The sequence below is a fragment of the Seriola lalandi genome, unplaced genomic scaffold (assembly GCF_002814215.2).
Source record: "Seriola lalandi dorsalis isolate HSWRI2012SDOR001 ecotype SW California unplaced genomic scaffold, Sedor1 jcf7180002054263, whole genome shotgun sequence".
Taxonomy (NCBI): Eukaryota; Metazoa; Chordata; class Actinopteri; order Carangiformes; family Carangidae; genus Seriola; species Seriola lalandi.
This window is the reverse complement of record NW_019524816.1, coordinates 409,090-436,783: the sequence shown is the minus strand read 5'-3', so window position 1 is coordinate 436,783 and position 27,694 is coordinate 409,090. Positions and strand designations below refer to the sequence as shown.

The 27,694-nt window shown below is 42.3% G+C and overlaps 1 protein-coding gene across 1 annotated transcript in view; it reads left to right on the top strand.

Moving 5' to 3' along the window:
- Positions 1-6,200: 6,200 nt before the first annotated feature.
- LOC111654229 (neurexin-2) overlaps positions 6,201-27,694 on the top strand; it is a 395,909-nt gene continuing 374,415 nt past the window's right edge. Inside the window, exons 1-4 of the mRNA XM_087173672.1 lie at positions 6,201-6,220; positions 14,989-15,150; positions 23,993-24,431; positions 26,272-26,655. Coding sequence (XP_087029798.1) covers positions 6,218-6,220; positions 14,989-15,150; positions 23,993-24,431; positions 26,272-26,655 — 988 coding nt within the window. The 5' untranslated portion in view covers positions 6,201-6,217. The remainder of the gene's footprint in view (positions 6,221-14,988; positions 15,151-23,992; positions 24,432-26,271; positions 26,656-27,694) is intronic.

Below are 27,694 nucleotides of genomic sequence, written 5' to 3'. Positions count from 1 at the left end.
GCTGGTGACGCCAGGCAAAAATCCTCTGTAGGTAAGACCTTCTTATTTCCGTTTGGCCTTCGTGGACCACGTCAGCCACGCCGTCGTAGGCCGCGTCCTCAGCTTGTGTCACATGGTTTATTTTGTACAATAATCTAAGGCACACTGTAAAAAGGCAGTTGATTAGTACTTAAATAATCTTTACTGTCACATTTTCAAGTCTCTGCAGTCGCACTTGTTTGACATTAAACTTGGTCACATCCTGATAAAATCTAAAGAGAAAGAAGGGCCACTGTTCAAAGGGAGAGTCGTCCGTCAGTCACAGATGGGAAAATAGAGATTGGGATGATGGGAAGCTTCACAGAAAAAAGAGAGAAAGTGATGACTGTCTGCATTGGAATACACAATATGTTCTACTGCAATTTCCATGCACACATACCTATACAGAAGCATACACCCTTGCCCGCTGTTTGTTTGCAGACTCCTCTCCACTGTAATTGCAGTGACATTTATATTTGCACCTGAAGCCTGTCTGCCAGTTTCCATTACTTGGAGCTAGACTTAGAGGGAGGCGGACTGGAGTGAATGCCGGATGATTGGAATGAACGCGGAACCAAATGTACCTGAAAGAGCTATTTTGAATTGAAGCCCAGCTCCACTCCATCTGACAGGGTCACCCACAGAGTGTCTGTGTTACCGAGGACAGCTTCATAGACCACCAATGCGTAATTACCCAGGCAGACACGTAGATGTATATAATATGGATCCAGCTCGTACTTAGGTGTTTACAACACACACTTATTTTTCATGTGTCACTTATCATTAATTCACACTGAAGTTTCTGCCTGATGACAAATCACACCTCTTCCCTTCCCTCCTGCCCCATAATACTATCCCACAATATCACTTTTAGCACTTTTTTTTTTTCTAAAGGCCCAAATTGGAAATTTATAGGAGAACGGTCATCAGTCTTAGAACTTTCTCAGTTACAATGATAAATCTATCTGGACTGGGAATCTTGGCTCCACTGCACTAGTCATTGATCATTTTCACAGCTTTGTCATTAAATATTTATTCAGCTTATTCGCTGGTGGCCGCAATTCAGTAACGTCCAGAGTGACGAGTGTGTAAAAGATCAGCAGCTCTACAAAAACATCATTTCACATCTTAGCCAACTGCGGCCGGCATCCTGCAGGACTTCTGTGTAACGCCGCTGACAAAGCCTCATGAATTATTTCACCACTCACAGCTACGGAACAAAGACAGTGAATTGGTATGTTAACAGTACCAGCATTCCCTCCTCCTCTCTTTAACCAGCCCATCCCCCAGTATTTAATATGAAGATTTCTTAGCCCAGGGGGCCCTTTGGGACAGATGCAGCACAAAGTTGTTTGTCTGGGCCCGTGGTTGTTTACATGACTGGGAGCTTTATCCTCCATCAGCAAACATCGGTATTCACAGCCTTAGTTTTCCCACATGGGTCAATTACAGAGAGTGTAACGGGCTGTCACAGCAGGGGCTTCAGGCGTGTTGGGTTTGAGGCAAATTTGGAACAAGTACAGAGTGGAAGAGGAAATGCACTGTAAGACAGTAAAATTAGCAGGACAGAAAAGGGGCAAGCTGGTCTGTTTTTCATAATCATGCATCCCTGTTCCGCTCCTATTCTCATGTACTAGAGTTGTTTTTCTCCAGAATCCCTCGACATATTTATTCATATTTATCTTTTGGTACTCTCAGTTGTTATCAGCCCACTGTATTCCCTCTATACTACGCTCGCCCTTCTCACTGAGACAATTTGGCATTCCTGGGATGCTCTCTGCGTGGGATAAGGAGGGATTCATCTCATATGGTTTGTTATTGTAGGAGATGTCCTGAATTTTTCCCTCATTAAATACAACAAAAATTGGGAAATCGTGACAAAAACCCTTTAAACCAACTAAGTAACCCGACCATTCTGTCTGCCGTTTGATAACAAAAACAGGACAAAAGTTTAATTTTCTGCACGATTGATCTTGACAATGGAACAACAGTTCAGCAGTACTTATAGTTCTTGAGCCTGCAGTAAAAAAAAAAAAGTCTGACTTGTATAGCAGCTGCAACCCTAGATCTACGTTCACACATCAGTTTCAGTGGCTCAGTTCACTACATTTCTTTCTAGTCGGGCAGTTTATTCACAAAGGTCTTTCTGCTTCTTACTCTTCAAATCAGTCCAGTCCCCAGTTTAAAGCTCCATATTTTCCTCTTCTCCTGTGTTTTAAGAATATATATGTGTGGTTTTAAGAACCAAAAACCATCCCAAAGTAGTTATACATCTCCTCTCTCAGGCTTCTCTCTGTGGCTAGTAACAACAGGTCAGTGAGCCAATCAGAAGAGAGACTCTTATCCTCTCTTCTGATTGGCTGACTATTTTCTGAGTGATCAAATAAGAATATAGCACATTTCAGGCAATCACTCAGAGAAACCAAATCCTGCAAGGTTGGATGATGAGTCTAGGCGGGTGGGGCTTGGGGCATGGCTGAAGGCAGTGACTGATTCGTTGTGACATCACAAAGTTACAGAAGTCCTGACAGCTGGTTTAAGACTCAGTGTCTGAATACAGGCTGTGTGCATTTCTCTGGACTGAGGCTTTGATACTTTCACAGTATTAATATAGAACCTAGACCTGCTTCATAATCAAACAACACATGGACATCTACCTTTATTCGATATGGACCTTCAACTCCGTCTTCCTTGAAGTGAATAGTTATTATGGTGCAGATAAACTTAAAACAAGACATCATAATTTAGTTTTCACAACCCACAAAGCTTCATTAAGACACCTCCAAAGATTAACAAAGCAACATGACAAATGTAAGAAAGAACAAGGAGCTAATTAAGTGTCCTCCTTCACTGAATTTAAGTTTTGCATAAACAGGTTCCAAATTCATGTCCATTTCTTTTCCTCCTAGTTTTATTCCTTTACTAAGACCCACTCAGGGAAATCAAAATAAATCTGCCCTCTTTTCTTCAAAATGCACAAACTGCTTACTCACAGAACTGTGTAGACCAGTGTTTCTCAAACTTTTTCAGACCAAGGACTCACGAACCACCTAACTCCCCAAACATCCTCAAATCCAATAGGGCCTACCACTTCAATAATGTTGTGGTGAGCTTGCGTGGAAGAATGTGAACTGGGACAGAACTTTATCAACATGTTTCTTTATGTAGCATCAATATTACACATATGGACACTGGGCATATGCTATCAAACACACGATGAGTCTCAGTTGTGGTGACTACATGAGTAGTAAAACTTAACACTTGCCTGTTGCGTGCGATATGTCAGAGGTTTGTTTTGATTTTCTTTTAATTGACACGCTCTTAAGCCACTGGTCCGTTGTGTTTGTTTGATCGTTCATAGGCTGATAACCGGTGAAATTTAGCACAGTCCCAGGGCAAACTAACAGCTGGCTTCATCCACATTTCCATTCAAATGTCACGCTCATCATTTTCGGCGTAAATCGTGAAAACAAACTTTAAAACGCGAAGCTACTTGAGTAGACAGTGTCGGTCACAGTGAAGTCCAACAACAACGCAGAACAGCCAACTCAAATAATAATGTTTCAGTTTATGTATGGGTTGATTTAATGTTGAAAAAGACACATTTACAATACTCACTAGTAGGCGAGAAACACCACATTTAAAACATGATATTTTAACAAATATAGGCACCACTCTTTGAGAGAGGCTGGTGTAGACTCACTCATTACAGGGGATTATGCAGGGACTGTGCACACAGAAGTCCAAATGTAATCTCTCCCTTTCATTTCACACCACCCATCTTTTCACTCGCTGCCATCACTTTATCGTGTCATTTCAAAGACCATTAGCAATTTTTTGAAGGATACATTTTTCACAACCATCCCAGGGCTGTTCTGTCAAAGAACAGAGAGAGAGATAAGTTCAAAATCCAGACATCAAATGCCTGAGAGGGATCTGAAACTTACAGAATTCAAAATGTTGCATTTAATAATCTCCCTTCTCTTTTGCCCCTGCGGTATCCCAGGCTGTCTTTGAATGAGTTTTGAAGAGCCTACAGTCAATGTCACCTTTGTAAGGATACATTTGTCTAAGTTAATAAACCATTGTCAGCCTCCCAGTTATTCAAGCCCCGTATCACATCCACTCTTTGATGTATCAGCTGTTGTTTTCGTGAGCTCAGAGACAAGGGAGTACAGCACAGTGTGGATATGCAAATTCACACCCACCATTGAATCTTATTTACCTATTTAATGGATTAAGAGGAGTCATTAGACAAAGTGGTTGACTGGTGACAGTACTTTAACATGACCCCGGATCAAAGAGTGGGCGTGCATGAAGCTTCAAATCGGCCAGTTAGCCCCACAGGGAGGACTCTGTTTATGGTTACTACTTAGACTCAGCTCCCACACAGATGGCACAAACACATACTAATCCAGCCCACACACACACACACACACACACACACACACACACACACACACACACACACACACAGTACTGTACCTACTGTACAAGGGACTGACAGACTCCTACACAAACATTGTGATGCCATTTTTTGATCTTATGTAGAGTATCTCACCTGCCGGGCCTGGAGCTTTGTAACTGTATCTAAAATCTGATCTGTCTCAACAGCTGAAATCACAAATTGGTATTTCAGTCAGGAAGTGCCCCATTCCCATTGAGCCGTCCCCCTTTTTGTCCATATTCAGTTTGTCAGATATGGTCACCCACAGCAGCTTACTATTTCAACCCTCAGATCAAGATTTAAGATGTCCTCTAGATGTCCACTGTGTCCAGAGGGAGAACCCAGGGCAGATCTCCCTGATAGATCTTTTACCCTTCTCACAGCTATCTACCAGCATATATCACATATACAACTTGACAGTGTTTTAAAATAGAAATTGCAAATATTCTCTCACTCTGCAAATGAGCATAAAAGCTCAAAATAATCAGATCTTTTAAAGAAATTAAAACGTACACAGCACTGACAGGCAGAGGATATTTTTCTTGACTTCTTATTTATTTTCATTTCATATTCTACTTTGTATGTTTTTGTCTTCCCAGGGACAACCAGCATTGCTGTTTATTGTGGAAATGACATAAAGGACTAAATGGACATCTCTCTCTCTTTCAGGATGCTGCAGATTCTACAACCTTCAAATGAAATCAAATTTGCCCCCCCTCTGTCTATCCTTTCATGCTGAAGAACAGGCTGAATTAATCCTGTTTTCCCAGAAGCCCTGATGATTTCACATCACTACCTTTAAAACTGGAAATGCAGTGTAGTTTTTCTGTAACTATAATTGTTCATTTTTACAATGCAATAATTTCTTCTTTTTTTTTTTTTTTTGGTTTCCTCTTGCATATGTGACAGTAGCCCCTTAATGACTACTACATGGAGACATTGTGCTTAGGGATTTTGCACCTTTTGAAGTCACAAAAACATGGTTGGCCACGCCCACTGCTAATGTCCGCCACTTTGAAATGGAGTAGTTCCCCACAGCCAGCACGCCTGTCAGAGTGAATACTAATCTGATGTACTTTTCCCTCATTCCCTTCCCCCACTCCAAAAAACAAACATCCCCATCAAAACTACCCAAGTCCCCTCTGTGGAAGTTGATTTGCTAACTCTTGTCTCTTTTACTAACAACAAGCTTCAGAATTCTTCCAATTTGATTCTTTTCATTGGTGAATTTTACTTTTCCCTTTACCTTTTATGATTTCAACGACTAACACTGTGTCATTCACGGAATGTGAACCATCTGTTGTTTTCTCTACTTAACTTGCGACTTACATACTAACAAATGTATTGTTATCCTTTTATTCCTTTTGTTCTTTATGATTTTATTTAGTAGAAGACCCTTTCAATCAAAAACAGTTAGACGATTGCTTTCTTTATTTCTTTATTTGGATGTTTTACTACATAAACAATAGGAAAGATTTATTTTTATTAAAATCGGCTGATAGAGTGGGGCCCAAAAGTCTGACTCTGACTTTTGGACCCCACTGTATTTTTTTTACTATTACATAAGATTTTTGTATAGAATCGAGTCGCCTATGAAAAGGAGAAGCTGCTTTTGCAAAAGGCGATTTTTCTTTTTCTTTCCCATTTTTTGGGGTTGAGGTGTGTTTTCTTGAGTTTAAGGTTTGTCATTATTTTTTTTTTTCTTTCTCCTCCCCCTGTTTTCTCCTGAAGCACGCAGGCATTGGACACGCTATGGTAAACAAACTGCATTATATGGTAGATATCATTCTAATTGTCTTATACTTTGGTTTGCCCTGGGTTTTCCGTTACCTTTTTCTATTCTGTTTGCTTTACTGAAAGTACAATCCGCCATCAATTCCAAGGTAGCTGAAAAACTCCACCTCTCTGTTTTTCGTTTAGCCCTCTCTATATATATGTTATTGCTTTTTTTTATTGCCATCCAGTTCTCCCCTTCCTGAAAAGACTTAACGTGTTCATCCAAAGAGGTCTGCCCAAAAACATACAGAAATTTCGAGTTTAAGATTTTATTTTATTTTTTGCTGTTTTTTTTTCTGTCTCTTTTTGTTTGGTTATTTATTTTATTCCTTGACTACAAAATCTATCCGTATGAAGAAATAAAGAATCATAATGCAAGATATTTCTCAATTGAGTATTAGAAAAGTATTAAGAGTTACCTTTACTTTTTGTAAATTTATTTCCTCCTGATTTATTTTCTTAGACAAACCCTATTAAGTGAGCGTACGCAGCAGACTTCTCAAGCAGACAAACAGCCGGCTATGGCAACTCCAGTGAGAGGAAGTAAAAATAAAACATAAAAAATAAAACTCCTTGATCATTAATTTCCCCAACTTTTTTTAACAACTTTTAAGGAATGGCACTGAGGAGACCATCTTTCTATGTTGCCTCAGTTGGACCTGCTCAGCCTGTTATGGAGCCACCTGTTATCCCGGCTCGCCATCCTGTGGTTTATGGACTCATGAAGAGTATTTACAACTCTTGATTTAGTGGCCAAAGCCCCCACTGTAAAGTAGGCATCAAATGAGGGCTTGATCCCATTAGTAGCCTTAGGCTGATTTATGATCAAGATGGGGCTGTTCCCAGACCTGCACCTGGACGCACTCCCTCCTTCTCTCTCACACACACACACACACTCACACACACACACACACACACACACACACACACGTGCACACTTAATAAAGTGCTTTAATGTACCAATAGTCCCCTGAACTCCGGGGCAGAAATGATCAGACCAAGAGTACTGATGAAAGCTCATTATTGAAAATAAAACAGCAATTGCAGCTGCATTAAACTGCAGACTGGGGGACATTTGCCAAAATCATTTACAGACAATTATATTAAAAAACTGAATAAATAAATAAGATAAAGACTCTCTGTGTGACACCTTAGTGGGATCTTATTTTAAAAACTTTTATCAGGCTGAATGAACTATAGACCACCCGTGGCATGTAGCTATTATCAGACTTACTTGCTTTCACTGGACTTTTTCCAATCAATAACTGAAGCTGTCTGCCCGTTGACGCAGACCATGAAGGGAACTGCCTGGGAAAATCTGAACTGTGTGCGATCGACCCTTCATTAACACTAACTGGCCTCACCCCTTGCATGAAGAGACTTGAACCCCCTCCCCTATCTCTCTCTCTCTCTCTCTCTTTTTTTTTAAATTCTGTTTCTGTTTTTGATATACAGATTGCATTGAGTATATATGTATATGTATATATCATGGCTAACATATATACATACATATATCAATTGTCCTAATATAATCAATATGGCCATAAAACATGTTAGCCACACCTCTTGTCGTTTTGTTTATTTAATTTTATTTTATTATTATTATGTATAATTTTTATTTCTATAAGTTTAACTTCAAAATTAACTTACTAAAATGAATAATGACCTCACACCTTATCTTGCTGAGACAAAAAAAAAGGGAAAAAATAAAGAGGGGAGACAGATTTTCATTTTCTTGGTGAATAGAGACGCCCCATAGAAGACATCTGGCCAATCCATCATGACACATGACTTGGAGAGAAGTGTTAGGAGTGTGCAAAGAGTGACTGTATCTGTCTGACTCACTCAGATTTGAGAAAAGTAATTTTGAGCTAACATCAGAAATACCAGTGGAGGCATAATGAGAACTGGAATCTTGACTGAGTGCAGTTTTTTGTGTGTGTGGGTCCAATATTAGGGAGGACAGGGGTAGTTATGATACAATATGTCCCACCATTGTGATTCGTAATTGCTCTATTCACCAAGACACAGACGTCTTCTCTCCCTTCTCAATTTTCCCTATTCTTTAAAAAACCCTCTCATTTCCGTTGATTTCATCCGTGATTGGTGACATCGGTCCCATCCTGTCCCACTCCCACCACCAAACTGACAGTATCCAGTGGTCGTTCTCCTGCACCCTGTTTGCATGTCTCTATTGGCTAGAACGTCCTCACATCAGCATCCTCACAGGGTGTAAATGCTGCTCTAGCCCAGCGCGTGTCAGTCTGTTGTACACGTGTCTTGATGGGTTTTTTTCTGTTGCATTTTTGTCCAAAAAGAAAAAAAAAAAAAAAATTAACATTGAAAGTTCTCTTCCTTTCCCCATTTGTCTGGTGATGTTTTGCCCTGCAATTAAATTTACTTCCCCACTACTTCCCCATTTTGCTGCATCTTGCCAAATGGTTTCTTTTTTTTCTTCTTCCTTCAGTTTTTTGTTTAATAGTCGGTCTGTTTGTGTTGTGTCTAATGGAATTCTCCCCCTCCATACCCACTCTCCCTGTCATCTCTCTCCATTTTAAGTGCATGGCTTGTGTGTCACCCTGTTAGCTTGGATGGATTCATTTTGTTTCTTCTTAACCAAAACAAACCCTTGTCACATGAAATAACACATTCAGTCCAAATCTGGATCTGGTTTGAAGCAATCAAATTGCAGAGGACTTTTAAAGAATCCTCACCTACTCTCCCCACTTTGACTAAATTTACTAAAACAGTGTTACTAATCTACTGTTTGAATCAAACCTTTGTTGTAACTGTACTAACAACCATTTTTGTGTCTGACTTTCCCTTACTTACAAAAGTACTAACCGATTTCGTTCACCCTCCAACCCCCTTTTAACTCTTTCGGCACAGAGCTAAAGAACTTCCCCCCTTTTTCTCCCCCATCCTCTTGACAACTGTTACCAAAACGCCACTCGCCCCAGACTTCCAAACCTTCCCTCATTTTCAGTCTTTACTAACTTAGGGATGTTGCTTAGCTCAAAGGTTCATGATTTATTAATGAAAGACAGGAAATATCCCTCAACAATAAATTTTGACAAGCTGCCAGACACCTATCGAAGTCCTCCGCTGGATGAGATCCCTTTCTTTCCCTTTCTCTCTCGAGCATCCTTCCTCCCTGTGGGTCTGGCTTTGACCTGAACTGACGGGGAGGAAGAGTGTGTGCAGTTTATTGTGACATGTTTCTTGTGTGAGCTTCTCAACTGTGTTCTTCATTCAATCCACCATATAACACATTATTTCTCCCTGCAAAAGATCTCTGGTAATTAGATGTAGTGCCAACAAAAGGGTAAGTGATACATTTCCAAGGTAAGCTTGATGCCACCTCACTGCATGAGTCGTGATGTTCATGTGTGAAGGTACTGACAGACTGTGCTGTAAGAGTTAGAAATTGCTGACAAAGAAACTACTCGCTCGGATCGGATGCTGAAAATCACGACTGCCTTTGGGGATTGAAGGTTGAATGAGATCTGTATTCCTGAATGGGAGATGCGCAAGAGAGCGTGACTCACACAAAGCTATTCCCCATTGTATGTGCCTGACAGCATATGGCTTCAAATACCATAAAGTGTAAAAGTTCTCTTACCGTCAGCTCATAAGCCACTACCTGACTCCTCAACATTATGAATAACAATGGCTGAACCGTGTGTGTCCTCAGCATCATGTGTAGCTACATCTCCAAGCACATGTGATCTGCAACTTGTGCACATTCAATTAAAACACAATTGAAGTATATAGTGGAGCGGCTTAGTCCTATCTTTTCTAGTATAGAGTTGTCTTCACTGCATTCAACAAGACACTTTATGTGCAATCTTTGTGTGGTCAGTGAGATCTCCCACCACAGCTGGAACTAACTTGACTGTTGTTTATTTCATGGGAGGGGGATCTACTTTATGTGCCCCTCAGGCTACATCCACACTAATATGTTTCCATTTTAAAACAGTGGTTTAAAGTGAGAATGATTGGGGCGTCCCAGGGGCTCACCTGTTAGAGCGCGTTAGTCCTGACCGCAGCGGCGGTTTGAGTCATCCCCTCTCTCTCCCCGACATTCCTGTTTCTCTCTCGCTTTCGATATTGGAAATATAAAAAATAATAACAAAATGAAAATGATCTCCGCCCAGACGAGCATTTTAGCTCCGTATCAGAAACGATCTGCATCCATACTAACACACCTGAAAACAATGTAAACATGAAGCAGATATTCAACTCTGCAGTTGATTAGTTGGCACAAAATACTACAAACAAGGAACAGCAAAGACAGTTGTAGCGTTAAAATGGAGAATTAGGCTGAAGAACAGATGCTAGCAAAGACAGGAAGCTTGTAACTCGTTCATGTTGCACCACTGTTAGTCGATGCTGATGAAACCCAATCACGGAGCCACCGTGGGTGTCTACGTCATCATTTGCAAAAGGTCTCTGTTTTTTCCCTGGAGTTTTAGGGTAACTAAAACGGGTTCAACAGCATTTCCAAAAGTCTCCGTTTTAGGTGTTAAAGGTCTGCAGCGGTGTGGATGCCACGAGTAAACATAGATGAAAAAAGTTTTAAAACTAAAACGTCGTAGTATGGATGTAGCCTCAGTAAGCCAGCAGCCTGAAGTCATGGAGTCAGATATGGTCACTGAGCCAGTGACATGCTCAGCTGAGCAGGACTCACAGATGTACAGATGTAGTTCACCACGCACTGCATGTGAGGACCCATGTTAATCACGTTGTTATTCTGTAGGTAGTTCTATGCTTTTATAAGGAGCAAGTGCACAAGTGAAAAATTGATTGAATAGGATGGAGGTTAAAAGCATAAAGGAAATCATTCCCCCACTGCAGGGCCACGCAGGAGGCCAGTTCAGCAGCATGCGAACGGGTTAAATGGACCGCTTATCGTGGTTTGAACTTCAGAGCTGTGTCAATCCTTTCACAGTGGATTCAGCTGTACACAGCTCCGCTCTGTGTTTTCTGTGTTATCTGGGACACAGAGTTCAGCCAGGTCCGTTTGGTTTCTGTGTGTACTGGGCTAAAGAAGTATTTGAAGAGCAGCTGGGTAAAAATCAAGGGATCCAACAGAAACAGTGAGGGGCTTTGGAGACAGATCCGGGTGTTACATGTGTTGTCCTGTTTATTTTTTTGTGTGTCGGCGTTTTAGTTGCTTGTTTTAGGTAAGAATGAAAGCAGGGACGGAGCCAGATTTTTAAACTTGAGTTTTTATCATTGTACATGAGAAAATGTGCTAGAAAATTGTTACTAAGCCAGTTCTAATTTCACTATTTCTCAGGAACGTCTCCTAGATTATCACACTAGACCATATTTCAAGAAGGAAACTGTGATCACACAATTACAAAGAATTATTTTCAGCCCATATTCAGGTCTCAGGTCTTTCACATATGTTTTCCCATCAAAGGATATCACATGTTTTTTTGTTTTTTTTCATGCAGTAAACAATGGGCTAAACTATCATTTCCTACTGATCGAAAATAAGTCAAGGAATTGTGCAAGTTGCAATATCCAGGCGTTGGATTAACCCTGGCTCTTCTGGATGTCCTCACTTAGCTCTGCTTTGGTTCTGTCCCTCCCATTGCTTTGACTACGGAACAATCAAGGGAGCAAGCTTGTTTGTGGTATTTCATTAAGTGACCTGAATCTAACAATAATTTTACCTGTGAGCTGTCATCAACATTTAGTATAGAAGAGGGAGCTAATGTTGGAGGTTCAGCACCGCAGGTGTTACCGTTTTTGATCAAGTGAAAGTTTTTGTTTTAAAGTGACGTCATGGTGTCTCCAACTCGCTGTTAGCTGCATCTTTGCTTCAATCAGACTCAGCAGGATCTCATGGAGAACGAGCAGCCAAAATCTCTCTGGTCTAGCCTTAATAATTTACTTGTCAGTCCATCTTTGCATTATGCACAAAATGTTTTGAGATGGGAGTGCGTGCTACTTTCCTCCAGGCTACGTGGCTTCCAGGCCGAGAGAACCAGGGTAGTTCAACTCTCAACCTGTGATTTTTTCAGCCTCTCCCTCCTCCGGCCAGTGATGCAAGTGCTTGTAATGTTACTCAACGGGATTGTGTGTGCAAGTCTGGTTGAAGCAGAGACTAGCTAACTCTTGTGAATAATTAGCTACCTCAGAGAAAACACTTTGTTTTGCTTTTGTTCATTCTTTTGTACTAATAATGCATGTGCTTTGACATATTGTCTCTGTGGGGTTTTTATTGCTGTTTAGGCTGCGGGTACTTTGTTTCAAACACTGCATGCATTAAAGGCTTTGATGAACCTTTTAAATGGTGGAATCCGGGGGTTGATGGAGAGAGCACGAGAAAGAAAGATAGGACAAATATGTTGCTAATCTCTGATCTCCCCTCTTTAGTTGGGAACTTTATAGGTGTCTGGCAGCTAGCCAATGCTAATCCCTCATGGCCCCCAGTGAGCACACACAGCCTCGAAGATGTACCATTAGCAGCCCTCCCCAAAAAAGAGCCGTTGGTGTTCTTCAGAGCTTTAGTCAGCATTTTAATTTCACAATCTTCACAGGTTATATCTCCACCCAGTGACGTCTCAAATCCTACATCCTTACCTCAAGAGGAGGTTACGTCAAAACGTAGAAGGCTCTGGCCAAACTCTGTAGGATCTTGGTTTAAAGGGCTTATATCGTGAGACTTCTGCCCCCTCCCCCCTCTTTTTCTCCTCCGTAGCCGCCTCTAATGTCTCTCTTGTCACTGTGGGATAAATGAAGTGGCCTTGCTGAAAATCCCACCCGAGACTTTTCCAAACACCCCAGCGCACCAGCACTGTCGACCGCAGATTCTTCATGCTCGATACACCGATATGATACCTCTTCTCACTGAGTAGCAACAGCAGACATAAAAATGAGTTGCCCTGTTAAGAAGGGAAGTACGGCATAAAAAAGAAAAAAGAAAAGAAAAGAAAAACAAAAAACAGCCAAGGAAAAGAGAAGACAAGCACTCAGCTGGGGTGACTGATCTATTGAGTGCAGTTGCTAAGGTTTCACTGTTTCTCTGACCTTTATATATTTTTTTTGTAAGTGAAATGTGTTTCATAGACTCATATCCTGCTGTTACTGTATAATAATGATTATCATAGCTTCACTAAAGTAGTTACTCTAGATCCAACATGCAAAGTGAAGTGCTACCATATGCAAAATGTCATTGTAAATAACCAAAGTGTAAAGTTGGCCTTCAGATGAAATGAAGATGGTTTGGTCCAGCATCACTTTTCAGTGTGCAAAGGTAATGAAAAGCAGATGGCCGCGGCTCCCTGCAGTGCTGTATTTGTGCTGTGTACATTTATGCAGAATAACAGATGTTGAACCAGAGACACTAGTGCTTCACTTCTGGCCCAGGCCAGCTCTATTAGTATAATTAGACAATAAATTGGTCACTAACTGCAGAAGTCTCTCTCTATCAAACAGCATCATTTTGCAGGAATGTTTGTACTGTAGCAGCATAGCTGTGGAACGGATAGCAAATACAGCAAGGATGTAACAGCAAATAGCCAAATTATACTTATTAGCGTTTTCATCAAGTGCACCAATTAAACGTCAAAGTGAAAAGACAAGATTTCATTTGTGATGACTCCTGGAAAAACCTGAGTGGAGCAAATCCTTCTCATCATTTCAGATGCATTCTATTTTCAACTTGGTGTAACTCATGTCTCATTTTGATTCCCTCTTCAGGTGTTCTTCAAACTGACAAGGTAGGGCCTGGTGTAACATGAAACAGTTGCTTCACCTGATCTTGTAAGGTCGAGTGTTACATCAGTACAAGAGTCTCCATACTAGCTGCCGTAATGTAGGGTAAAACGCTTTTGATCCGGTTAGTCATGTTCTAGTAATACAAGGTTACTGAGGAATATCATTTGAGCCAAAAAGAAAAAAAAAAGAAAAAAAATGACAGTCTCACAGAAAAGCCTGGGGGAACCTCAAAAATGTACTGTTTGTGTATCTGTTTTTTTATTTTTTTTGGGGGGGAAGTATATAAAGTCTTTTTTCTGCGCTTCAATCCACACTATCTCATACCATCAGCTTGCGGCTGTGTGTTTGATTCCAAGCGGCGCTCTCTGCTTTGTTAGCGATCAAACGTGAAGCAACGGAATATGTAACCTTGCACAAAAGACGAGACTTGAGGCAATTAAATAATGAAAGGGGGGTTATTTTTACTGGTAGTTCCTTGAATGAGGTACTGGCTCAGCAGAGGGATGTTGCAGAGTAGCTAGATAGACATTTTGACGGTAGTGTTACCTGTAAGATCATAATTTTGAACCTGATTTGAATTAGCATTTTATTTGAGCGTGTTTGGTTTAGATAGTTGTCAGTGTTTATCAATGGCATGTTAACAAATAGGTTGACTCACATGTAATTTGAATGGTATTTTCAGCACTTAAACTAGTGTCAGCTAACCAAGGATCGTTATTCTTCCACTGCCAACGATTAGACTGTTCCATTGGTTTTCCCTTAGCAACTGCACTCTAGAGTGAAAGGCCCCAGTCTGACTGGCACCAAAAGCAACCAACTGAGCGATACCATTTAGGGGGACAGCGCCGCCTATCACTGATGTTTAATCCACTTTCTTCCTTGTTTTTCCTCCTCATTCTTCTAATTTCTCTCCACTCTCTCGTCATTCTCTATTTCTGCCTGTCCCTGCTCTATTTTCTCTCCCCTCTGTCCGTCTTTTTTCATCTGTCTCTTTTGGGCCACGCCTATGCCAGGTGACCATCTCAGTGGATGGTATATTGACCACCACTGGTTACACCCAGGAGGATTACACCATGTTGGGCTCCGATGACTTCTTCTACATCGGAGGGAGCCCCAACACCGCCGACCTGCCCGGATCACCAGTCAGCAACAACTTCATGGGCTGCCTGAAGGATGTGAGTGACTCTGTGTGATTGTGTAGTTTAATATGATAATAATAATAATAATAACAATAATAATAATGAAGTTTATTTATATACTGTTGCACTTATCAAAATCAAAGTGCTTCACAAGGATAAAATGACAAAACAAAAACATGATATATTTGAAAGAGATTCTTCAAAAGCTTTGCGAAAGAAATGTTTTTTTTGTAAGTAGTCTGGCTGCTGCATTTTATACTATTTGAAGTCTTATGAATTGTTTTCTGATTCATGCCAGTTAGGAGACCATTACAGTGATCGAATCTTGATGAACCGAAAGCATGAATGATGGTTTCTGTGTCTCTGAAGGTCAGACATGAACGCATTTTGGCAATGAGTCAGTCTGTGCAGATATAACTCCCATATGTGGGAGTAGGAGGTGTCAGACGTACAGTATCCTGAATCCGGTTCAAGTGTTTATTTCCTGCCTCTCCTCCTAACCGCTCCACAGACAAAACACATCCACAGGCATTGCCAACTCCACAACGGGATGGTAGGAAATCACAGATTTACATTATACACAACCACACATCAGTCATGGATGGATATGTAGAGGGCAGTTGCCTTATAAATTTTTATTTCTTCAACTTTGACAAAAAAAATGGCTTTTATATCCACCATGTCTTTAATTCATGGTTTAACAAGCTGTCAAGAAGACCAATCACAGCTTAACATATTATGCCCTTGTAAATGTAATGACTTGTATAGAGGCGACGCAACATGGTGCCATCACATTTCCTCATAAACCCATGCTGATTGAATAAGTAATTACTTTTGCCATCACTTTTAATGGATTGCACAGTAATCGCCCTATCTCTAACTTAATTATGCCTGTAGAATTACATTTTCATTATTTGGGTTGCTATCGGAAGGATCCCTAGTGGGTCTTTAACTTCCCAAGGAATTTAACTATCCTCTCTTTCATCAAGATGAGGCTGGATTTACAGACAACATACAGACCAACCACAGGAATGGGGGTTTGGGGGGGGGGGGAACACAGTAGGAAAACAGACAACAACTAGAGGTGATGCAAAGAAGCAAAGGAAATGGAAATGGAGAAATCCGAGCAGATGGTTAGATAGCAGAGCGAGACTCTTTTGGATAGACTGAATGATCTGCCAGCAAGTAGCTAAAGGAAGAGTAGGTGCTGCATAGATGGATTGGACATGGATGGATTGCACAATGCAGACAGAAGAAAAGGAGAGTGCATGAAAAAAGGTGCTGGTTTTGAGGTAAAGGTCAGATTTGGTGGAGAGAGAAGGGAATGGGTTCCCAGACAAAACCCAGGAAAGAAGCAGTGCACTGTAAACATCAGACACTGGGATTCATGTTTGACCTTCTGCCGAGGGCTCCGTTTTTCATTTAGCAGCCTCCGTTTGGGTCAGCACTGCAAACCAGTCTAAAAAAAGGTTGTGTTGTGAAGTACAGAATTGTAAAATTTTCTTTTTCCTCAAATGGAAAGAAATGGTTTGCTGACAGCATGGTGCAGTTTTCTTTATTCATACGGGCCAACCGTTGGTCGAGAAGATTTCCATATCGTAATGTTGACTTTAGAGTAGTAAGAAGTGGTACCACGTGCGTGTAACCAAGACGAACAGCCTAGATAGATACACTTTATTGTCATTGCATGTGAATACACAATGAAATTATGTTTGGCAGCTATCCTCTTAGCAGCACTATGACAGTATGGCTATGAGTTATAGTGCTGCTGCCATTTTTGCATAGCTGTCCTCTTGGAGGTCATGTTTTTTAGGTTTTTTTTAAACACTGTATTTGGACTCCTCTTGACATTGCCCTTGGGAAAGTCATGGCCTAAAAACCGGAGGTGTTTCCTGGGCACTTCAAAGGAGCTGATGATAAATTACCTCATGAGGATCAACAGAAGTATAGGAAGCAAGCAAGGAACTTTTATTCCATTTGCAGTAGGCTTGGATAATATTAAATATATTTCCCACCGTATGCAATATTTTTCATGATATAGAAAATATCACAGTTTTGCACAGTCAGCTCTGTTGTGGAATCCTACCCTAATTTCACTGCTTTGCTTATTCTACATTGTACAACTGGAGTGTATGCACAGAATGCAGGTAAGACAGAAAGCTGACAAAATGAGTCTTATCCTGTTCATCCCCTTTTTAAATAATTCACAAACTGCCCTCGGGAGGACACTATAGAGCTGTAATAGCAACCAGGGACATTTACAGAAAGTTCCTTACACCAAATGCAAAAACTTTGTTAAACTCCTGAGTATCATTCACACTGGAATCATGTCCATTATTGTTGTCTCTACTGCTCATGTTGTGCTAATTTATTGTTGTAGTGTTGAGTTACAATGATGTGTTTTAACCAGCCTCTGAAACCAAAGGTAAATGCCCACTTCCATGGAGAGTAAAGACTATTTTTAACTGCTGTTTAGTGGCAGAATCGCTTACACCTGCAACATAAAATAGAATAATAATATCACGATAATATCACATATCGCAATATTTGTCTTTGACTGTATCGAGATGTTACATTTTGGATATCACCCAAGCCTAAACTGCAAATTGTTTTCACTTTAAGTAATACATTTAAGACTGAATACCAGACCCTGCAGTTTGCTGGTTTTATCTCACTAGAAACTTGAGCTCAGTGGTTGTTTTTCCTGGTGTTTGAGTGTTATGGGCTCATCCTTTCAGCTGTGGTCAAGCTCTAATGAATACATCAACTGAACTGAGCCAGTGAGGTAAAGGCAGTGAGAAAACCTGCAATGACAGTAACTGAGAGCGCCAGGTAGAGTGGTAGCAGCTGAAAGTACAGAGGAAAGCGAGTGGTTGGGGGGTAGACACTGGTGTGTTTCATCCTGTGCTAGTTCAGTGGCACAGCTTGGATTATCAGTGGTGTTATGGTCCGGGGCAAAGCTTTCATGCCACCACCGTGGTCAATCGCCTTTGATACGCTTGGCCAACACCCTCCAGGCAGCAAAAATCCAAAGGAAGAGCACAGCAGAAGAAGAGTAAAAAGGCACCAAAAGAGGCACTGAAGCCCTAAGAAGTTTTTTATTTGCTGTGCGTGCGTGTGTGTGTGAGCATGTGCATTTGTGGATGTGTGTGTGTGTGTGTCTGTGTGTGTGTGTGTGTGTGTGTGTGTTTAAAGTTAGCCACATGCTATGATCATACACTGTGTGATGTATATGTTTTCCAGGCTCCTAGTCTCTCAGCTCCTCAGAGCCCCCCCCCCCCCCCCCCCCCCCAACAGTTTCCTCTCTTCTTCTGCGCGTCACTGACTGTCTGTCTCTCTACCACAACCTCTGCCTCCCCATCTCTCTCCCAGGCAGTGACCTTGCTATCGCCCCAATTCACACTCCTCCCTCCAACTCACTCACTCTCTCCCTCTCCCCCCTCCTCGCTTGTCACCCTCACTCTTCCCACCTCTCTCGTCACTTATCTCCACCTTCTCTATGCCTCTCATCTTCCCTTTCTCTGGGGCAGTTTTGTGTAATTAAGTCCATGGTAGAGCTGTTGGTACGCCAGCTTTGCTATCCTGACGGCCAAATTAAAAATTGATTTCTTCGACTGATTCCATGCACTGGATGAATGCGCTCGCCCTCCTCCTTGCCCTCGCTCTCTTTCACTCTCTCTCCCTTCCTGCCCTCCCAACTTCATATTGATGCTCCGTCTCTTTGTCTGCGGCTTCCTCCTCGTCTCACCTTTGTTGCGTGATGAAATTTTCTGGAGTCACCTGTCACCCCCACGCTTTCCCCATCAACCACAAATACATTGGAGTCGTTAGAATGGTCCTGCTTTTGTTTCATTTTCAACACCACGGCAAAAGATATCAATACAGAATGTTGTAATGCTGGAAGTACATCATAAACTGTCATTAAATGTTGTTAAAGTCGATAAATATGTAAAATATTTGTGAAATTAATTGGAGCATTGTCTACAAATCTATATCCATCTATAAAGACTTGTGCAAAAACAGGCTTATGTATGGGCTCATCAAGCATTCAAAACCCCAAGTATATCAAGAAAAAAGCTGATTATTTTTCTTCTCCTTACCTGCAGGGTTTTGGATTTTGCTGAGTTTCTCAATGACAACACAAATCAATGGAGTCACCCCTGAGGAAGGCTTTGGCCAAGCGTTAGTGGTGCCATTAGAAACAGTGTGAAAGCACAAGTCGCAGTCAATGTCGGGGCCCCACGCGGCCTGATTTTTAGAGAGATCGCTGAAGTTAAGCCAACTCAAAAACACCCCATGGTTCTGCTACCCGAGTCATTGAATATCAGAAGTCAGAAGCGATGATCAAATCAAAAGCAGGGTCAAAAACTGCCTTGCTAGACGTTATTAAATCTGCTCAAGATTTCAAAGTTTTGACAGCAGCCTATTTATTAGTGGACAAAGCCGGCAAACGTCTCAGCGATGGGCAGTTTGGCTCAGTGGGTAAGCTGCTGAGGCCTGGCCCTTCCAATATTGAAGAGTGACCTATTACAAAACGTCTTGTATAAAGCCAAACAGCCTCAATGACTTGAAGATCAGGAGGAAAGGCATACAGTGGAGATGCTGAGTCAGCCCACGTCTGGGCCCTTTGCTTAACAAAGACACCGACTATCTGATACACTTTTCAGAGCGGGCCCTGCATGCCTCGCACACTTTAGTGCTGCCATGCATCTCTGTGTCCCTCTAACCCTCATTGCCATCTTCTCCTGCCTACCAGCTGTTTGACACCTCTCCCTTGTGCTCCCCACCTACTTTTGCGTGCTGTTATTTGCCTTTTGTTGTCCCTGGTCCCTGGTTTGTTGTCCCCTCTTCTTCTCCTTTTATTTGTATTCTGTTTGTTAGAAACACACCGGAAGACTTAAGTGACCGTGAAAAGGTAGCTTTTCATGCACCTAAGGACCGGTTATCGCAGCATCTTCATGTCTTACCTCACAACGACCTGGATTTGGGGACATACACTAAAACAAACAAGGACAGCTGCTTGAATCAAACTGAAAATAAAGCTCTTAAATTTACACTGGGGTGGTACAGTTAAAACAAATATGTTTGCCATGTACCACCTGTCTTCTGAACTTTTGAACAAATCCTGCTTTTGCTGAAAATCACCCGCTATCAATGGCCAGTCACAGCTGATGTAACAGCAAGCTAATTCTGGCTGCTTTGTTTTTGTCGACATGTTGGATTGCACAAAATCCCTCAGACAGCAGCTCTTGACGTCAGTGACACACTGAGAGCTGGCAGGATAATTAGTGGTTGTCCTGTATCTGCCTAATCAACTAGATTGAGCTAAGAAACCAAATCTCATAGAAATACAATGGTTTGGAGTCATTATGTTAAAAGACTTATATGTTGCCCTGTTCTGTATTACAGACAGACGTTAAGACTAAAAAGTATGAAGTCCAGCTAGCAGCCACCTAGCACCTAGTCAGGAATTTGTGTTTTACATTTAATTATCAGATTGTTCACTGTTGACATTTTAGATGATTGTCAAGTAGTGAGGGGAATGCTAGAGAAAATCCTTGCGCAGGCTGTGAGAATCTGTGTATAAATGAATTTCATGGCGAGATTAAAACCTTGATATTTCTTTCAAACAAGATTTTTTTATTTTTATTTTTGTCTGGATGTCAAAGGGTCACAGGAAACATTAGGATTCATCGTCTAGGAAACAAGATCACCACAACAAATGTAGAGGAAATCCTGGCTGCTATCAGTGTTATCATTGACCCAAGAATTAAAGCAAGAGTATGTATGTATGTGTTTTTGGCAGAGCAGTAACAACAGTGGTCTCTGAAGCTATGGGTAGTAATTACAGGATGATGGCACATTAAATTGTGTTGGGCTCTGAGTGTGAGTGGTTAAGGGGACTGGATGCAGCGTACCCTTAGGAGCTAACAGCTCATGTACAGAAGGCAGTCACTCTGGCAGCAAACACAAAATCATCACCTCGTACCGGGCTGCTCTTTTTCGTAGAAGCAGAGCAGCAGGGGAAAACAAAAATAAATACCTGAAAATAAAATAAATAAAATAAAAATAAATCTCCTCCTTCCTCCCTCTGCCTTTTCTCTCTTTCACCTACTCCTCTCTTTTTCTAACACCTTAATCCGCCTTATTAGCTGCCAGTTTTAGCACCATCATGGCTAATTACCAGGACTAATCTCTCCTAATGACGACATTATGAGGTGTACAGTACATGTGGCAGCGTGACCAATGTAGGAGATAACCACAGGAGGCTTAAGTTCAAGAATAACCCAGCATATCTGTGTTCTTGTGTTTCATTCTGTGCCTGTGCGTAGGTGTGGTGTTTGACAGAGGATGAGAGAGAGAGGGAGAGAGTGTGAATACATGTGAAAAACTGGTAAGACTGGAGGGAGTTGGAAAGAGACACTGTGGAAGACAATGAGCAATGACAGCAGCGGTCTGGTGAAATTAGATAGTCCAAAACCAATAGAGTGAGCCATACTGCACAAGATGAGCCCTTCAGTGGTGCAAACGCAGAGACAGGCCGATGCAAACAAAAGCAAATGGTGACTTAATACACAGATAATGATTCAGCGTCTTTCTACTCGGGGGGGGGGGGGGGAAGGTAAGCTGTCGTTTGCAGGTATGATCCAGCTAAGTATGGATTTGTTAAGAAGCAAGATGTAGGGGGAAAAAAAATCTCAGTGATAGCTCATTTGGTTAAAAGTGTGGACCATGTGTCAAGCCTGAGACCTTATGCTGGGAACACACTGCCTGCGTTGTGTGTGCATGTCTGCTGCGTTGCTGAAGTGCCAGCTCTATTTCTCTACATAGACTTTTCAAGTTACTGATTTCTTTTCATTATAAATGTATTTTTTAAATTTAATTTATTATTTCTGTGTCATAGTCAGATTGAACCTATACATTGAAACTAAAGGGAAATGTGTTAGTTTCATGTAATGCTGCTGGTCTAATGTCAATATGAGTATCAATAGGCCTTTTTTTTTTTTTTTTTAACAGCTGTGGCTCAGAAGGTAGGTTCAATAATCAGAAGGTCGGCTGTTCGATCCCCGGCTCTTCCACTCCACATGTCGAAGTGTCCTTGAGCAAGAAACTAAACCTCAGATTGCATCTGATGGCTGTTCCATCAGTGTGTGTGTGTGTGTGTGTGTGTGTGTGTGGGGTAGTAGAGGCTTTAAGTAATAAAACTGGAAAAGCTCGATATAAGCGCAGCCCACTTGTCATTCCCTGTCTATTTTTGCTGCGAACCGCGTGTATCATTTGTGAAAAATGCACTCTAACCCTTTAACATGTGCGCTGAAATGAAAACAAAGACGCTCCGCAGCCGCCACACAAACACCACACAAATAGAATGTTCCCAGCCTTACTGCGCCTCGCTGCATTTCACCTCCTCTCTCCTCTGCTGTTCCTGTCTCTCTCCACTGTCTCTCTCAATAAAGGCAAAATGGCCAAAAATAAAACAAAAAAAATAAATAGATAGCACTTGCCAGTGGTATGTTATGCAGTAATGTAATTTAACATTTTGTAGTTAACAGGCTGAAGCGTGGAAAACCACTGATACGGCCTTTGCTTTTATTAAAGGAGGAGTGTTAAGTTCTGAACACCTGAGCAGGTAGTGCCTCTGTGTCTTTACTCAGTGACAGTTCAACAGAAACAAGTCTGCTGCTGCTGCTGCCAGGATCAAACCCGAGAATTTACAATAACAGAACAAACCCCTTAACCTCGTACCTGTGACAGACGCAGGAAGAAACAAAGATAGAAATGCAGAGAAGCCTTTTTTTTTTCTTTTTTTTTTACTACCTGTCAGAGTGTATGTGTGGGTGTGTGAGAGAGCGTGAAGAGCGCTACAGTCAGGAGAGAGAACACACACACACACACACACACACACACACACACACACAAACAAAAGCCGAGACCTCAGCTGCTTCACACTATTACCTTGAGGACGGCCTCTGAAAACGCTGTCTGCAGAGTCTTCAACAAATAAAGGGAAAACTAAAACTATGAAAGACAAGGATAATTTACTTTGCCTTTAGCACTTAATCCATTATGAATGCACACAGTGAGGAATAGACACACACTTTGAGTTGAAACAATAGAGCTGTATTTCATCAAAGGCTGTCGGAGCCATTTGCATTAAGGCTGCAGGCAACATTCACTTCTCCCCATGTCTGGAAATCCCCTGGAGCCTTTTAATTTTGTTTCCCCCCCATTTATTGTACAACTATACTGATATTTCTGAGCTATATTTTTTGTACAACAACAAACAGTTTTTGCACTTCATGGATCGGACCAAGAGTTTGGAGTTTCTACAGCACTGATCAGAGCTTGATGCGCCCACGCAGCCCAAACACTCGCAGACATCAGTGGAATCAATGAAAGCATGCCCTCGGCAACCACTCGGGGCTTGGTGGCCCCGAGTGGTTGCTCGGTGTTTGAATTTTTCAAAGTGTGAAGGATTTCCTCGCCGAATCATTGGAACATCAGTAAACCGAGCACTCGTCTGACCTAAATTTTTCTTGTTAGGGGAATCGCAGGTTGGAGATTGAAAAATCGGCTTCAGTTGTAAGTTTTGTCGATGCCGGTTTCACACTGATGCTCAGCAGAAAGTCGTGTATCTCAATCATGTTTGATTCCTCATTTCCCCACGCTGACAAGCTTTCTCAGCAGCCGCTATAACCGACACACGGCCTCTCGGTGTCGTGGACGGGATGTTCTTCTCTGTTGCAGCTGCATTTTGTTTTTATGCTATAGAGAAGAAATAATAATCCTGTTCCGTGTGCTATATTTGAACCCACGATCCCTTCAGCACCGCTATTTTATACAGAATGATAACCTTTCTCTCCTCTCTGCTATTTAGGTGGTGTACAAGAACAATGACTTCAAGCTGGAGCTGTCACGCCTGGCCATCGAGCGCGACCCTAAAATCACCCTGAACGGTGACCTGGTGTTCCGCTGCGAGGACGTGGCGGCCCTGGACCCCGTTACTTTCGAGACCCCCGAGTCTTACATCTCCCTGCCCAAGTGGAACACCAAGAAGACGGGCTCTATCTCCTTTGACTTCCGCACCACGGAGCCCAGCGGCCTCCTGCTGTTCAGCCACGGCCGCCCTCAGAGTCCCAAAGAGCAGAAGCCCGGCAGGGAGCTGAAGACTGATTACTTTGCCATGGAGCTGCTGGACGGGTATTTGTACCTGCTGATCGATATGGGCTCGGGAAAAACAAAGCTGAAGGCCAGCAACAAGAAGGTCAATGATGGTGAATGGTGCCATGTGGATTTCCAGAGGGAAGGGAGGAAAGGTGAGGGCCGCTTTAAACTTGTGCTATGTTCAGACTGGCAACAAGAATTTGTGTTGCGAGATGGTTTTATAGCCAGTTCAGGTATTCTTAGTTTCATATCGGGTTCATGTCAATCTGATGTCTGTTACATAACTTTACCCCTGGTACATGATTAGAAAATTCTTAAATTGACCTGTATGAACAAAGCTTCTCAAGAAAATATATTGTATGTATTTGTGACTGCTGCTGTGATTCTATGGTAGTATTATGATCACTGAGGATAAAAAGATCCACAGTCATCTTGTATCATAGCGAGTCTGTGCTCCTCTGTACAGCACGTCAGCAAAAATATCCATGTCCCTGACACGCATTGGCTGTTATTTCCAGCTTTAAGTTTTCTTTTCGAAGGTAAGGATCTGTGGATAGCTCTATAGTGTTTTACAAAACAAGGCTGCTGTCTCTCTCTACATTTACTTTCTACTCTCTACATTTGACACATTATCACATTTGCAGATGATTCTCTGATTCTAAGTGTTCTGAGTCTAAGGCTCCTTCCTTCCTGAGTGCCAGTTTGAACTGTCACCCTCAGGTAGTCAGTTTAGGGTGCTTGTTGTGAGGACCAAGAGATATATGTTTTCCTTTGCTCCTGCTGCTGTTCATTTGTTAAATGGCAGATACTGTGGTATTTTACTGTTGTCTGGAGGTCGCTTATTTGCACAGACCTTTGCACTCTGACCTTGAAGAATGAACTCTCACATATCACTCTGGCCATCATGTCATACTGTCCGTCGATGCCCATAAGTGTTGTGGTGCTACATGTGTCTTTGTACGTCCCGGCTGCCAATCAGTTCCCCCCCTAAGGCACAATAACAATATTTTAAACTTTGAAAACCACAGATATGCTTGTGGACTACACACATACTTATTCTTCATCTATTAACACTTAAGTTGTATGTTGTAGCTTCTGTAAGCAGCAGACTGGAAAGGTTGACAGATTTATCAGTCACAGAAAAGCAGACTGATATGACGCAGTCTGAAACTATCAAGCTCTCCATACTAGTCCAAGAATGCCCAAACCTAAAGCTAAGCTAACAAGTTGCACATGTTACTAATGATACATCTAGTGGTATTTGTTAAGGTAAGTTTATTCATCATACCTGTGTGTTTTGTTCCAATCCCTCTGTCTGCATGTGGGCACAACAGGAGCATCATGCTTGAGCGTGTGGCGTCTGATGAATGATCTGTAGGTGGGCGAGCACCTTGGACATTATATCTCACCCTAATGGCGTCTTATAATGAGGAAGGGGTGTGAACGAGTGTCTGTGTGTGTGCACGCATGCATGTGATCTCGCTGCTGCTCCCGCTGTAATTGGCTTTTAATAGAAAATTAAGACGGAGTCGTTAATCACAGAAGGAGAGAGGGCCTTTTGTTTCACCCACTCCCCGCTGCATTCTGCTTCCCTTCTCCTCCATTTAGCCTATTACAGACACATTAGACTCACACACACACACACACACACACACACACACACACACACACACACACACACACACACACACACTCACACACTCCACTGTCATCTTTTCTCCCTGCCTTTTGTTTGTCTGTTCTATGTCCCTAAATTATCCACTTACTGCCCCTCTCACCCATCCAGTCACTTACTTGCCCTCTCACTCACCCACTTGGCCTCCCACCCAATCACCCACCTATCCAGACCACACATCTTCAATCATTTGTGTCTTTGAGTCATTAAAACACACCTTTACTCACTAAATACAAGCTACATGGAGGGGACACACACACACACATAAAGTTAGACCAATACCTCCACTATGTCATCTTTGTGTTTCTGTCTTTTAGGATCTATCTCAGTTAACAGCCGCAGCATGCCCTTCAGCTCCCCAGAGGGCAGTGAAATCCTGGACCTGGACAGTGACATGTACCTGGGCGGGCTGCCTGAGTCTAAGTCGGACCTCGTCCTGCCGCCAGAAGTTTGGACGGCGCTACTAAACTACGGCTACGTAGGCTGCGTCCGCGATCTCTTCATCGACGGCAAGAGCCGTGACGTCCGCCGTCTGGCCGAGATCCAGAGCGCTCTAGGTGTCAGCAGCTTCTGCACCCGCGAGCTGCAGAAGCGCTGCAGCAGTGCTCCCTGTGGCAACGCAGGTCTGTGCAAGGAGGGCTGGAACCGCTACATTTGTGACTGCATCGGCACCGGATACCTGGGTACCAACTGTGAGATAGGTGAGGAGGGCGATGGTGAAGGGATCAAGACTTTGTTTGCAATAATACACAATTCAGAATAGAGGTGTCACAATACACACAAATTGACACATACATTTCTCATAATCAAGGCATCAGTAGAACACGACGGTATTGAAGTGTGCGAAGGGAATCACAGATGGCCCCAACATGAAACAAAGAAAAGTTGCTAAATCGTAAATGTCTTCTCACCATCTAATAAACCAGAGTAAGAAAACAAGTGTAGAAGAGCATTTCAACACATTTGGCAGTGTACTGCCTTGTATTTGACACAGCCAAGCAGCTGGTGTATAGTAGGAGCAAGAGCTCCACAGGGAGCTCTGTGTGAACCAAATGCCACCCGAGGCTGGGTGGCATTAGCGCTCACTGACTGGGAGAGGAGGGGTGGGCGAGGTTAGGGGATCGAGACTGAAGCTCCCAGTGGCTGGCAGCAGCGGCGTGGCGGAGCAGCCAGGCCTACGGCTGCCATCTGTGCCAGTCACGCAAACCCAGGTGGCGCGTACGCCACAGTGATGCAAGGTGAGGCTAGTCGAACAGCACCACGCACGTCTGATTCATCCCAATTAGCTGCAGACGCCTCACTTCATGGTTTGTCTTTGCACGTCCCCGGGGGTGAGTGAGCCATGACAGTATGGGATTTTGAGGGACAAGGAGGGTAATGAGGGAAGGAGAGATTGGATTCAAATCAGGACAGTGGAGGTAGAGGATGGAATGTCTTTATGTTGAAGGGTGATATTTCAACAGTTTTGTCTTCGGGTGCTCAGATGACAGGTGTGTTTTCAGTGATGCTCCTCTGCCATCTAGTGGAGCTGCCTGTTACTGCGGCAGAGAGCACTTCTCTAATAACCAGACACATTTTGCTCTGTGTGTGCATAGTTACCAGAGTGTAAGGACAATCAATGATATTGACTAGGGGAAGAAAACCAAGAGGATAATACATGATTCCTCCAGACCACATGAAATTAAAAACATAGGCATTTTGAGCAGGGTTGTGGTGATGAATGAATAATCTTTGTGAGAT